Genomic DNA, 13,840 nt, shown 5'->3' on the forward strand with positions numbered 1-13,840 from the left:
CCCCTGGCCTGGGTGCTGGCTGGATTTAAGGATCCGGAGGGCCCTGAGCTATCCCTCTCACACTCCGGGCCTAGGTGCTGGTTGGAGTGAGGATCCAGAGAGCCCCTGGTGGTCCCACTCACATGCTGAGTCTGCACACTGGCTGGAATGAGAGTTCTATGGGTCCCAGGTGGTACCACTCAGTCCTATTAAATTTTTCAAAAAAAGAAAAAAAATTGCCACTTAGGGAAATACCAGGATCTATTGGATTCATCGGTAAATTCTACATAATTTTAGGGAAGACCTAGTGCCAGTTTTCCTTCAGTTCTTTAATGAGTCTAATAGTAAAGGAGAATTCCCAAAATAATTTCAAAAACAAGAAAATGACTCATCCAAAAAAAGAACTACATATCAACTTCTATACCATAATAGATGCAAAGATCCCCAACTAGGTACTGGCAATCAGAAAGCAGAAAATCATCAAAAAGCTAATATAACATGAAAAATATGCTTCATCCTAAATTTGGCAGGCTGATTTAACATATGCAAATCAACAAATGTAACACAGCACATAAACAAGAGCAAGAAAAAAGTCAGACGCTGATTTCAGTAGAATTACAAAAGCTTTTGACAAAATTTATCATCCATTCATGATAAAATTGCTGAAGAATAGGATTGTAAAAGATTCTTATGTCAACCACCTAAATGCTATTTATAACAAACTAGTACCCAACATCATATAAAAAGTTTAAAACCTAAAAGCACTGCCTTTAAAATCAGGAGCAAGATAAGTATGTTCACTATTACTACTCCTGTTCAATACAGTTCTCAAAATAGTATCTAAAGAAATCAGCAAAAAAAGAAAAATCAGTCAAGAGAAAAAAAGTGAAATAAGTGAAATGCATAAAAATGGAAGAAATGAAATTGTCACTGCCAAAAATACATTTCTTTATATAAAAAAATATTGAACCACTCCTAGAGTTATTGACATAATTCCATAGCAAAGCAGAGTACAAAAATCAACACACAAGAATCAATGGCATTCATGTATATTAATAATGCACACACAGAAATAGTGTAGTATCACTCACAATACTGTGAAGAGAGACTGAATATTCAGGAGTTAACCTTACCAAGGAAGTCAAAGACCTCTATAATGAAACTTACATTATAATTGATGATATCATAAAATGAAAATCCATCACCTGCCCTCTAATTGATAGAGTACATATTATCAAAATGAACATTTCTGAAACTGATAAAAAAGACTTAATGCAGTCCTAATCAAAATACTAACAGCATTCCTCACAGATCTAGAGAAAACTATCATAAAATTCATATGGAACAAGAAGTGACCCAGAATAACAAAAGCAATTTTGAAAAAGAACAAAGCAGGAGATATCACAGTCATAGACTTTAAGATATACTACAAAGCTAAAGCAATTTTTTAAAAGAGTATTTGGACACAAAAACAGACATGTGGGCCAAAGAAACAAAATACAGCATGCAGAGACATCACCAGGTACATTGAGCTATTGGATCTTTGACAAGTGGTGCTGGAAAACTGGCTATCTTCATAAGGAAATTTTTTTTCTTCTTTTTTTTCTGTATTTTAGGGAAGGGTTTACAGGGTGTTCAGGTTCTCACTACTAGATCAGGCTCGTAGCAATCCACCTGTTTACAGCCTCCCAAGAGCTGTGATTACAGGCACATTCCATCATGCTCAGTCTCAATTGCCATCTCTGTGCGCCCTAGGGTTGTGGCCAGTATGGCAGGCCCAGGGATCAAACCCCCACCTCCTGTGTCTGCTTGAAGTCTCATTAATCCATAATATGTTTCCTTCAGTCATCCTCGAAACTCACTGTTTTCTTCCAAACTATGGGCCCAAAATGTTGACACATATTTTACAACCACCTCAAAGAATTAGGCTACTGGCTGAAGTTATTTAGCAGTAGTAATGTGTATCTGTTCATTAATTTACTAAAAATACTTTCATTCATAAGAGAGACGAATCTCCCATATTTTTGGAGTATCTATTTTAGTGAAAGTGTTAATATGAAAATAAATCTGAGAATATCCTATAAGGAAAGAAACAGGAATCAAGAACTCTAAAAGATGTATATTAAAGTAGTAGGTATTTTGACTTCTCTGAAATTATGTCTGAATTAAGATTTTATGTAAGTAAAAACAGCTGGAAAGAGTATTTGAAGGAGAGGAGAAAATTTAGTCTTGTACATTACTTAAGAATTAAATGGGGGCAGGGGAGAAGGCTCAGTAGAATAAGCGCTGCCCTAGCAAGTAAGTGCAAGAGCCTGAGTTCAACCCCAGTTCTGAAAAGAAAAATTAAATGTCCCAATACTTTTGCTGAAGTCTCAAAACTTTACTTATATTTGATTTTAGATATTTACTTGCTTTATTTGCTCTCTTTGTTTGTTTTCCTGCAGTAGATTTTAACGGCACTTTTTCTATTCAAGGGCTAATGCCGCACTGAAAATACAAAGTCTAATAGATGGAATCTGGAAGTTTCCCCTGACCTTGATAGCTACTGATCCTGAAGTGGAGAAAATCATTAACATACAAGCAGTTGGTTTACAAAAGGAATCTATTACAGACTTTAAGTTGACAAGTTCGACAAGGTAATATATTAAAGTATTAACTAACTTTATGACTGATTTACACTGAACTCTAATGAAATTTAATATAGAAAACCCTCCAGGTCATCTTTTGTTATGTCAAAGTAGTACTGCTACTGAAGACTTCATAATTTTTATAGACTTCATAACTTTTTATTTAAAAATTGGAAAAGTAACCCAAAAGAGAAACAAAAAATAAGTAGACTTTGAAATGTAGCATGATATTGCTATTTGTTTTACAAAGAATGTTTTAATGTATTTTTTCAAAGATATATGGGTTGTTTTCTATCTCAGCTTCAATGGAGTTGAGTTGATGAATTGTTTACCTATATGGAGATGATTGGGTAGCCTATACTGAATTCTCCTGCAGTCACCTTTGTTCCCATGCCAAATTTCATACAATTACTGATTTACTTCTTTTATGTCTAAATGCTTGCCTTTTCTGGATATTTAGTATACATGAAGCCACACATTATAGTGTCTTTTGCAAGAATTTCTTGCAATAACTTTCTCTAAAGTTAAACAGTTTTGCTGAACTGAAAATACCTCTCAGTCTGCTCTATACATTTTGTCTAATTTTGGAGTCCTGAAGTGGTTTATTTTTCCACCTCTGTAAAATGTTATAACTACTTTCAGGAGAATGTATTTGCTCACCTCATCTTGTCAACTGGAAGAGGTTTCAATAATATTTTAAATGTAGCACAGTTGCATACGAATATGCCCTGATGTTGTATGTTTAATTTGATAAGATATGATTATAAGTACTTTAATATTCTTAGATACACATTTTGTTTAGGTCAGATCCATTCCTACTAAGGACTATGACTGTCCACTCAAGAAAGAGAGATAAGCTTTGATAGATAACAAAGTGTTTCCAGTTACTGAGGCATAGTGCTTCCCTATTTATCCTATACAAAACCTGAGAGATAAGAATATGAGAAAAGTGCTTAACTTATTGGTTCTTTTATTTCTAAAACTGTTAATTTAACTGTCTGTGATTCATGGTGACTAAGGCTTTGCACTGTATTTATCATAGAAATTAGATTTATAAAGGTACAAAGTGTACATTGATACACTTTACAAAAAAATGAATGCTTAATAGTTACATGTATAATAACTTGTTCTATTTGGATCCAAATGATGCAAGACTGCAGGTATGGTAACTACAAAATTGACCATCTTAACTTGATCCTTCTAGAGAATGAAATAGGGCTCAATTAATAATTAAGATAAACTGGTACATACATAAATATAACAAGCACTGGGGCTGGTGAGATGGCTCAGTGGTCTGAAGCACCTACTTGGAACAAGCTTAGCGAAAGCACAGGGACCACGGTTCAATCCCCCAGCACCACATGCCAGCCAGCCCCGCCCCCTGGTGGACTGAGCTGGCCATACACACACATACACATAAATAAATAAAATTTAAAAAAAAAATCTAAAAAAAATATATATATATAACAAGCACTTACTGTCAGTTATAGTCCATGTCAAGCTATTTTTGGTTTATGCAAACAGGAAGGTCAAGCATCAAATCATTTTTTATGTACTTAGTATAGGAAACTACTCCTTGGTGAGGTATTTATTTAGTACTTTGGAACATTTATTAATTGGATACATTGTATTTCACTGTTCAGCTTTGAAAATTCATTGCACATTCTTGATATCATACTCTTAACAGGATTTATGTAGTACCAGAGTTTGTAATCTAGATAATCACTTTTTCCTTCATAATTTTGTCCTTTCCAAAAAGTCTTTATCTGGAATTAAATCTCTAGGAATTTTTCCTCTGCTTGCTTTAAAATTTTAGAGTTTTATATTTCAACATTAAAACAATGATATATTTTTTTGAAACTGAAAACTTCTTTATTTAATCTTGTGAAGAATATCTTCAATTGATGTGACACAGTCAACACCAGACACCCCTGTGTCACCAAAAAGCTTCTCACCAAATGAAAGAAAGGTGTCCATCTATCCCCAGTCATGAGCAGTGTGTGCACATCACTAGTAGCTCCTGAGGTGTCTCGTCAAGGAAACTCCACACAGCCCTAGGGAGGGGTTGCTTTTCTTTTCCAAGATCTTTAGGTCACACAGCAGCCACAGCTACACATAGCATTCTGGTGCCAGTTCCTCTCTGCCTCTTCCTCTGTCATGGCTATCTTGACCTTTTGGATCTCATGGATCAGCAGGGAGAAAGCTTCTTCTACACTTTGCCCTGTCTTGGTTGAGGTCTCCACAAAGGGGACCCCTCCCATGTTTGGACGAGGACTGTAGCAGTGGCCTGTGCATCTCCAGCAGCAGTTACAAGGTCGCAATTTTTGCCCACCAGGACAAGAGTTTGGGTGTGGCAAGGGTTCCAGGTGATCCGCATCTACTGCAGCTGATCCAGAGATGAGAGAGCAGGAAGAGCAAAGACACCCAGTACCCCATTACCAGCTGCCAGGCACTGGTTGCGCAGGGCCTTGTGGATATCTTGCCCTGCTTTATCTAGCACATTCAGAATGTAGCCCAGAATGTAGCCCCCACTGTCCAGGGCTACCTCCTTCCAGTAGGAATCCTGGATGGTGGGGTAATGGTCCTCCACGAAGCACTGGTGGGTCATCTGAATGGTCAGTGCACTCTTGCCCACACCACTAGTGCTGACCACTGCTACCTTGTACTCAGACAATTTCTTGGCAACACCTTTACTGTATGTATAGTGAGGCCTCAGGCCTCTCCTCCGGGGAGCTGGGGCTCCAGATGCCCAGGTTCTTGGTGACATCACAAAGTGGCAGTGGCAGTTCCATGCCCCAAACAAGCAATTCAGGGTAGAGATATAAGCAGCAAAGTCTGAGCCGAGAGAGTAGCAGTACACTATGTATCGTGTAGTTTAGGACAAGGTTTTTTTTCAGTTTTTATTTTTATTGATACACATTTCCAACACATAATGATTACATTTCTTACATGTAATTGTCGATGCACATGACACATCTTGAATCTTTTTTGCAACCCCTTCTCCCATTTATGCCCACAACATGTAACAAAGATCTGGCTACTTCATCTTTTATTTGGCTCTTTGTTTATATGTTGGGGTTTTTTTAAATGAGAAATCATAGGATATTTAAGCTTATTTTTTGTTTATTTCACTTAACAATAGGGCTTGAAGGTATTGTGCTATAAAGAATGATAAATTGAAGTAATTTCTAAATGTATTGTTTTCACTGTGAATATCTAGCAATATTTTTTGAAAAGACTGCTTCCTCCATTAATTTTGCTACCTTTGTCAAAACTCAAGTGGATACATTTATGGGAATCTAATTATTGATTTTGTATTCTGTTCCATTCATACTCAGCTGATCCTCAAATACAATAACGTCCCTCACTTGAATACTCTTCGCAGAATTTTTTTAGCTTTTTTAGTACCATTCACTTTCTATATAAATTTTAAAATGAGCTTATTTAGTTTTATGAATTATCTAGTCTTATTCTGAAAAGGATGTATTAAGCCCATATTATTAAATTGCTCATATTTGCAATGTTTATTATGCTATTTACTATAGTACATGCTTCATAGTGTTTATTACACTATGGCATATAAAGCACATCTATTTATTTAGAATTTATGTAATTTCTTCCATGAGTATTTTATGATTTTCAGATTATAGATCTTACATTTGTTTTAGTATATTTATACATAAACATTCCATTTTTCTAGTAGATGAAATTCATTTCCTGATATTAAATTGCTAGTGTAAAGAGATTCAGTGGACACATTTGTGTTTACTTTGTATCTTCAGAATTTGTTAACCAGTTATTTGTTTTATAAGTACAATTTTTGAGTATCTTGACACTTTCTACATAGACAGTTGTTGTGGTTTGTGTCTAGATGATCTCCCAAAGACTCATGCAGTCATGGGGCAGGCTTCTACAATTTGGTATTAATTCATGATTCAATGCACGGATTATGGGTGTGAGTGCTACACTCACACTGGGGTGGAGAGCCTGTATACAATACAAAGGAGGGAAAGAGGATTGCTTGCTCTGAAAGCCTCCCTTTTGTTCTTGTTGCTTTTGCTATTTTATGATGTGATGAACTACTGTCCTCTTCCATGTGCTATTCTGCCTTGCAGCCAGCATAGTATGGACTGATCTAAATAAACCTTTCCTTCCTTAGTTCTGGGTTTTGGGTATTTTGTCCCACCTACAAGAGAAAAGGAACCAAGACAGAAGCCATGCTTCTATAAATAGGAGCAGCTGTATTTATTTATCTACAATCTGTATGCCTGTATTTTCTTTTATGCCTGTAGCACTGGCTAGGACTTTCAATGAGAGTGGTGAGAGTGGTTAGCCTTCTTTCATTTTTGAAAATAAAGGAAATGCTTTTCACTTTTCCATTTTCAAAATTTAGGTGGAAAGCATTCAGCTTGTTATCAATATACAGGATTGTAAATTTAGGATTTTTTTAAGATGATTTAATAAAATCAAAGAAGGTATTCTTCTCCATATTAGGTTTTCATAGCTATAATAAAAATATAAGCAAGTGAATAGTTTTTAATAAACAAGTTTATTGTTTTGTACTTCTAAGGAACAAAAGCCAGAAATCCAGGTTGGATAAACCACACTTCCTCTAAGGCTTTCAGGCAGAGTCTGATCAGTTCCTTTGTCTTCGCTTCTAGTTTTGCTGAAAATCCTTACAGTCTGGTGGCTTGTACACAAGTCAGTCCAGTTTTTTGCCTCTATCATCACTTGGATTTCTCCTTGAATATTACTGTCTCAGTCCCTCCACATGAAGATACAACTCTTATTTTTATGACTTAATTTGTATGACTAATTCAGAAAGGCTTCATCTTGACTCTATAGTGTCTGAAATTACAGTATTCAAATAAATTCATCTTTATGGGCACCATGGTTTAGGATTTGAGTATATCATTTGGAAAACACAATTCATATGATACCTATTCTGAATTTTCTGAGAGTCTTTATTGGGAATGATCTTTATTTTTGTCAAATGCCTATACCAGTTGATGATATTATGGCATTTATCTTAGCCTGTTGATGTGGTAGATTATGTTGATTGAAATTATTTATAGAAAGAGATTTGCATTCCTAGAATAAAACTTACTTAGTCTTAGCATATATTTGTCTTTAAATATTCCTACACTTCATTTGCTATTTGACTTCGTTTTTTTCTTAATGGGTACAAAGTTGGCTTTTTGTTTTATTTACTTTGATAGAGAACAAGGAATCAGATAGAGAGAGTGTTTTGCCCTTAAAGAGCAACCATCTTTATTTACAGGATCCATATATAATCAGTGTACATAGTATTCATCTTCTAAAACACTTACCTATAAATGTACTATATCTTCTTTTTAAAGATTAATTTTCTTTTTTTCATAATTTTATTGATAAACAAATAGCAATGAGAGAGTTTCAAATCAAATTGGTAGGACAGTTTCAATAATTAACACATTGCATACATTCTTCCTAGTGGTTAATTGCTGTACAAAATGCGGACATGATATCCTATTTACAAAGACCATTAGAACAAATCACTCTATTCATTAAGAGAATGTAACTATATATCTATCCTAACCACTTTGAATACATAGATACAAAATGGACATTCATCTGTATCCCCTTTTTTTTGTTAAGTTCTGTTATTTGAATATTATAGGTGTGTAAACTCAGCAAAATATTCTAAAAGAGTCCAGTAGCCCATAATAGTATTGGGTCTTCTGCTTGACTGGCAATGTGAGAAATTTGACTTCGGTTTTTGTATTTAGGGTCAGGAGAGATTTTAGCCTGTAACATTTCCATTGTGTTACATTTTTACTTTATTATTATTTAAATACTATGACTGGCTTTGCTCTATGTACAATTATGCTATTCTAAAAAGTGATTTATAAAAGATAAATGTATAAAACAAATGCCATATATATCCATGAAAAATGAGGCATATCATACATAATGAGATACTACTCATCCATAAAGAAGAATAAATTTGAGTCATTTGTGGAGAAATGGATTGTCTGAGACCTCAATGCTAGCTAACGTAAAGCATAAAAGGTTAACTATTGCATGGTTTCTCTAACAGGAGCAATCCACAATATAAGTAATTTAAAGAGCAAAATAAAAAAGAGATGGCAGGAAACAGTAGTACTTGTAAAGATGGGAAAAGAATGTGTAGAAGGGGAGAGAGGGAGAAATGGTGTTCGGGGAGGAAGAAATTAAAAGGGCTAAGAGTACATAATATTAGTACCATTTCTCCATGAGAAAAAATATTTACTATATATCACAAACATATATAAGTAAAAGCATTTGAAAACTAGATAGGAAATAAGTTCTTGTTCTTACATTTTTTGGAAGATATTGTTCAGAATGAGTCATGGGTCTCTTTTAATTATTTGTTACAATTATTTAGGAAAATCATCTAGGTCTGAAATTTTCTCTGCAGAAATCTCTTTAATTGTGTACTTACTAATTTTTATGCGCTTGTGTACATACTTTTATATATCTACTCACATTATATATTTATATTGTGCAAATTTTAGTAGCTTCTTCTTCACAAATGCTTGTCTTCTTTATCCTAAATTTTTGCTTATGTATATAGAATTTGCCAGAGTATTTCCTCGATTCTGTGTAATGTTCTTTTATATCTGAAGTCGATCAATGGCAACTTCTGTTGTCATTACCAGCTCTGCAAGTCATTTGTCAATTTTATTGTAATTTTTAAAACAACTAGCACTTTGTTTTTTAGATGTTCATTGTTTTTCTGTTTTGGATTTAATTAATTTCTGTTGTATTTTTTGTTTTCTTTTTAATTTTTTTATTTTTAAAGAATACAAATTAGAATTAAGACAGAAAAAAATTACAAGTGATAAAGATTTTCACTTAACAAAATAATATGATTTTCACAGTATTTGTTGTAATACATAGGATTGTCTGCCAGTCAGTTATTCATATTACCAGATATATGCATGTAAAATTGAAGAAGAAAAACACGAATAAATATATAAGAAATTAAGATAAAAATATGAACAACTGAAAAACTGAGACAAAAATTGAAACATTAACTGCTTCTTTCCATAGAGGAGCAGAAATGCATGATACAGTTATCCAAAATATCCTGCTTACATACATCACTTTCCCCCACTCCCTCTACTGTCCTTCTCCTCAACTCAGTACCTCTTTGTTTTTGAATAAGTTCATTCACTTTTACCACTATTTTGCCCTTCAGATTCCATTTTTCTCTTTCAATTTATCACAAAGGAGACAATATGATGTTTGCACCTTCAAATCTGACTTATCACACTTAAGAGTACATTTTCCATTTGCATCCACATACTGTTAAAAGACTCAAATTTATCCTGTTTTATAGCTAATCTGTTATTTAAAAATACAACATCTTCTCTATTCATTCTTCAGTTGATCAGCATCTGGGTTGTTTTCAGGATTTAGTTATGACAAATTGTGTTGCTATAAACATGGGTGCACATGTACTACTGTGGTAGGCTTTCAGCACTTCTGGAAAAATACTTAGGAGAGGAATAGCTGGCTTGAATGGGACCTTCAATCCTAGGTTTTTAAGGTATCTTCACACTGATTTCCATATTGGTTGTACTAGTATGCACTACAAGAAACAGTGCAGAAAGGTTCCTTCTTATCCACAGCCCCTCCAGCATTTGTTATTGAATGACTTCTTGATGCTAGCCATCTTTTCTGAGGTGACATGGATTTTCAGTCTTGTTTTAATTTTCATTTATTAAATGATCAATGATGTTGAACATTTTTTTTCATACATTTGTTTGCAATTTGTATTTCTTCCTCTGAGAAGTGTGCATTCATTTCATGTGCCCAATTTTGCATTGGGTCTTTGAATTTAGGAGGCCTGGTTTTTTAAAATTCATTTTATGTTCTAGATAGAAGGCTTTTGTCAGAGGGACAGTTGGCTATAATTTTTCTCCACTTGTAAATTTTCATTTTATTTGGTTAGAGATTTGTTTTGAAGTTCAGTCACTCTTCAAAAAGGTGAGATCCCAATTGTTGATTTTTTGAAGTATTTCCTGCGTAGTTTGCTTCTTGTTCATGTACGCTCTATCTACTCCTTTTTTAAAAAAGATTTTTGTCCACATTTTCCTCCAGAAGATTTAGTGTTTCTGTTTTAATATTTAAATCTTTGATTCATTTTGACTATAGTGTTGTGTATGGTGATAGACTTGTGTTTAGTTTTAGCCTTCAGCATGTGGAAAGGCAATTTTTCCAGCACCATTTTTTTTTTTACATAAGGAAGCATTTATTTGGGGCTTACCATGAGAAATCATACAAATAAAATTTGTGTAAACCCAAATCCATGGTCATAACACATAGCAAAGAAAGAAGTAAAGGCAAAGAAAACTAATTGGCAGCTATATACAGTTAGGCAGTATGTCTTGCACACTAGAAATTCTTTTACAAATAATCATTAGAGCAACAGAAGACCAATCATCAGTGTAGTCCTGGACTACTGTTTCTTCCAATGTCTTTCTCTTTAGTATGGCTGGTAATCGTTTTGGTGACTGCCACCTCATTGAGATGCCCTGCCATAAGTGCCCTGTTGACCACTGTAGTCTGCATATCCCCATCCATATCCATAGTTCCCATAGTTATACCCAGTGTAATCATATCCGCCATGGTCACTATAGTTTTGATCACCACCATAGGCACTATTGTAATTTCCATATCTTTGATCATAATCGTTATTAAATCCTTGGTTCCTGTTTTGGCCTTGGCCTCGACCACAACCCCTAGTACCACCTTGTCCACCAGCTGCAGCACCTCTTCCTCCTTTTTATTGTTGCTGTTGCTGTGAATATACCTCTTTGGGTTGTGCAACTTTGATTTCACACTTATGAGAACCAATTCAATGGTGTCTGCTAACAATCTCATTTTCTTTTCTTTTCTTTTTCATTTTCTTTCTTTTTTTTTGTATTTTAAGGAAGGGTCTACAAAATGTTCAGGGTCTCACTACTAGATCAGACTCGTAGAGATTCTCCTGTTTACAACCTCCCAAGAGCTTAGATTACAGATGTGTATCACCACGCCCAGTCTCAATTGCCATCTCAGCATTCCCAGGGGCAAGGTCTGCATGGTGGGCCCAGGGATCAAAACTCTGGCCTCAGTGCCTGCTTGCAGGTGCTTTAAGCTGCTGAGCCATTTGGATGGCCCTCTAACAATTTCGTAACTAGTTCTTCATCTGTGTAAGTGATGAAACAAAATCCTCTCCTTTCATTTATTTTTTGTATCCATGGGAAGTTCAATATTTTCTATCTCTCCAAAAGCTCTAAAATGCTCTTTAATCTGTTCTTCAGAAGTATCTGGTCTTAATCCTTCTACAAACAGCTTTTTAGGGGGTTCTTTCCCTTTTAAAGTTGTAGCCCTTTTAGGGTCTATCAATTTACCATCCAGTTTGTGTTCTTCTAATTTCAAATCCTTATCAGCACTAGCAGCATCTTTGAAAAGCACAAATTCAAAACTTCTTCATCTTCCAGTGACTGGGTCTCTTTTAATTGTGCAGTCTGCAACTTCCCCAAATAGGGAAAAGTACTCAGTCAGATCTTTCTTGCTTGTATCCCACCTCAAGCCTCCAGTAAACATTTTACTCTAGTCCTGCTGGTTCCTGCTCATGTTGATCTTGGACCCCTCAGTGAACTCTATATTGCTATACTCATTCATGTCCTCCATGGTGGTGGAGCCATTGGCAGAGGCAAGCAGGTATGTGGTCTGGGTGGGTCACAGGGGTGCTAGCAGAAGCTAAGCATTGTATGGAGATCTCCAGCACCGTTTATTAAAGAGGCTCTTTCTTCCAGTGAGCACTTTGGCCCCTCTATCAAAGATAAGGTAAGTAAATGTGTTTACAGTTGTGCTTGCATCTTCTAATCTGTTCCCCTGATACTCAGGTCGGTCTCTATGCCAATATCATGCTGATTTTATCATAGTGGCTTTATAGTATAATTTCTGGTCAGGGATTGTGATAACTCCTGCTTTTCCTTTGTTTCCCAGAATTAATTTTGATCTTCTGGATGTCATTAATTTCTTTCTTTTTACTTCCTGTGAATGATTTCTTCTTTGTCAAATTACTACTTTTTTAAGTAGTCATTCACATTATTAATTCAAAACATTTTCTTTTGATTATTTTCAATGTTTTTCACTGTAGTATCCCTTTTAGGTACTGCCTTAGAGGCATTTTATGGCATTGTGTGCTGTATTTTCATATTTGCTGAGTTTTAAATACATTCATTACTTTCTTTGCGACATCCACTTTGATGCATGTTTCATTTAGAATACTGCCATTTAATTTAGAAGTGAATCTGTTGTCATTCTTTTATTGATTTTTAATTTTATTTCATTGTGGCCAGAAGATATACATAAATTTTGTTATTCATATTTTAAGGAACTATCTCTCAACAGAGGGATCCATAGATTAAAAATAGTAATCAATAAATATAAAAGGAAATAGTGTTTTACATGTAACTACTAGATACTGTTGGGTGGTGGTATGTATGTTGTTCTTTATCAAATGATAAAGATAGGGTGTTGATATTCTTAGACATAATTTTGGACTTTTATTTCTCTTTTTTCAGTTCTGATTATGCTAAGTATTTTTTGGTAGCTCTACTGTTTTAAAATGTAAAAATAAAAGGTGCTGTATCTTTTTATATATTTTTTCTTATCAATAAGTCTCTTTTCCCCTGACACATAGGTAAGAAGAGACACGTAATGTATTTAATATTAATACAGCCACTTCTCTTTTTGTAAAAATAAGTATATACACAATATGCTTTTCATTCTTCTTTAAATTTTGCTGATATTAAATTAGTCTTTTAAAAATTTTATTAGTACATGTTTGCAGTACTTAATCATTGCATTCTTTGTGGGAAGTCGGTACATGCCCATAACATCTCTTTTACATCTCACCTTCTCCTCTTGTCTCTCTCCTACCTACCTCCATTTTTTGTCCATCTCCCTGTTGAAAAATAATATTTTGTTTATTAGCATATTTATTTTTGGTCTTCAAAGAACCTTTTCACGATGACTAAAAATTAATCACCAACATTCATGATGACTATTTAAAATGAAGTTGCAGGGGCTGGAGAGATGGCTCAGTGGTCTAAAGCATCTACTTAGAACAAGCTTAGCAAAGCACAAGGACCACGGTTCAATCCCCCAGCACCACATGCCAGCCAGCCCCGCCCCCTGGTGGGCTGAGCTGG

At 34.8% G+C, this 13,840-nt stretch overlaps 1 protein-coding gene and 2 pseudogenes across 1 annotated transcript in view; 1 reads left to right on the forward strand and 2 right to left on the reverse strand.

Annotated features, from left to right (window-relative positions):
- Nucleotides 1–13,840, forward strand: part of Cfap47 (cilia and flagella associated protein 47) — a 529,200-nt gene that overhangs the window by 481,067 nt on the left and 34,293 nt on the right. Inside the window, exon 64 of the mRNA XM_023707817.1 lies at nucleotides 2,454–2,615. Coding sequence (XP_023563585.1) covers nucleotides 2,454–2,615 — 162 coding nt within the window. The remainder of the gene's footprint in view (nucleotides 1–2,453; nucleotides 2,616–13,840) is intronic.
- LOC101589793 lies at nucleotides 4,694–5,373 on the reverse strand (annotated as a pseudogene).
- On the reverse strand, nucleotides 11,119–12,323 carry LOC101585833 (annotated as a pseudogene).

This window comes from Octodon degus, unplaced genomic scaffold (assembly GCF_000260255.1).
Source record: "Octodon degus isolate 3935 unplaced genomic scaffold, OctDeg1.0 scaffold00313, whole genome shotgun sequence".
NCBI lineage: Eukaryota > Metazoa > Chordata > Mammalia > Rodentia > Octodontidae > Octodon > Octodon degus.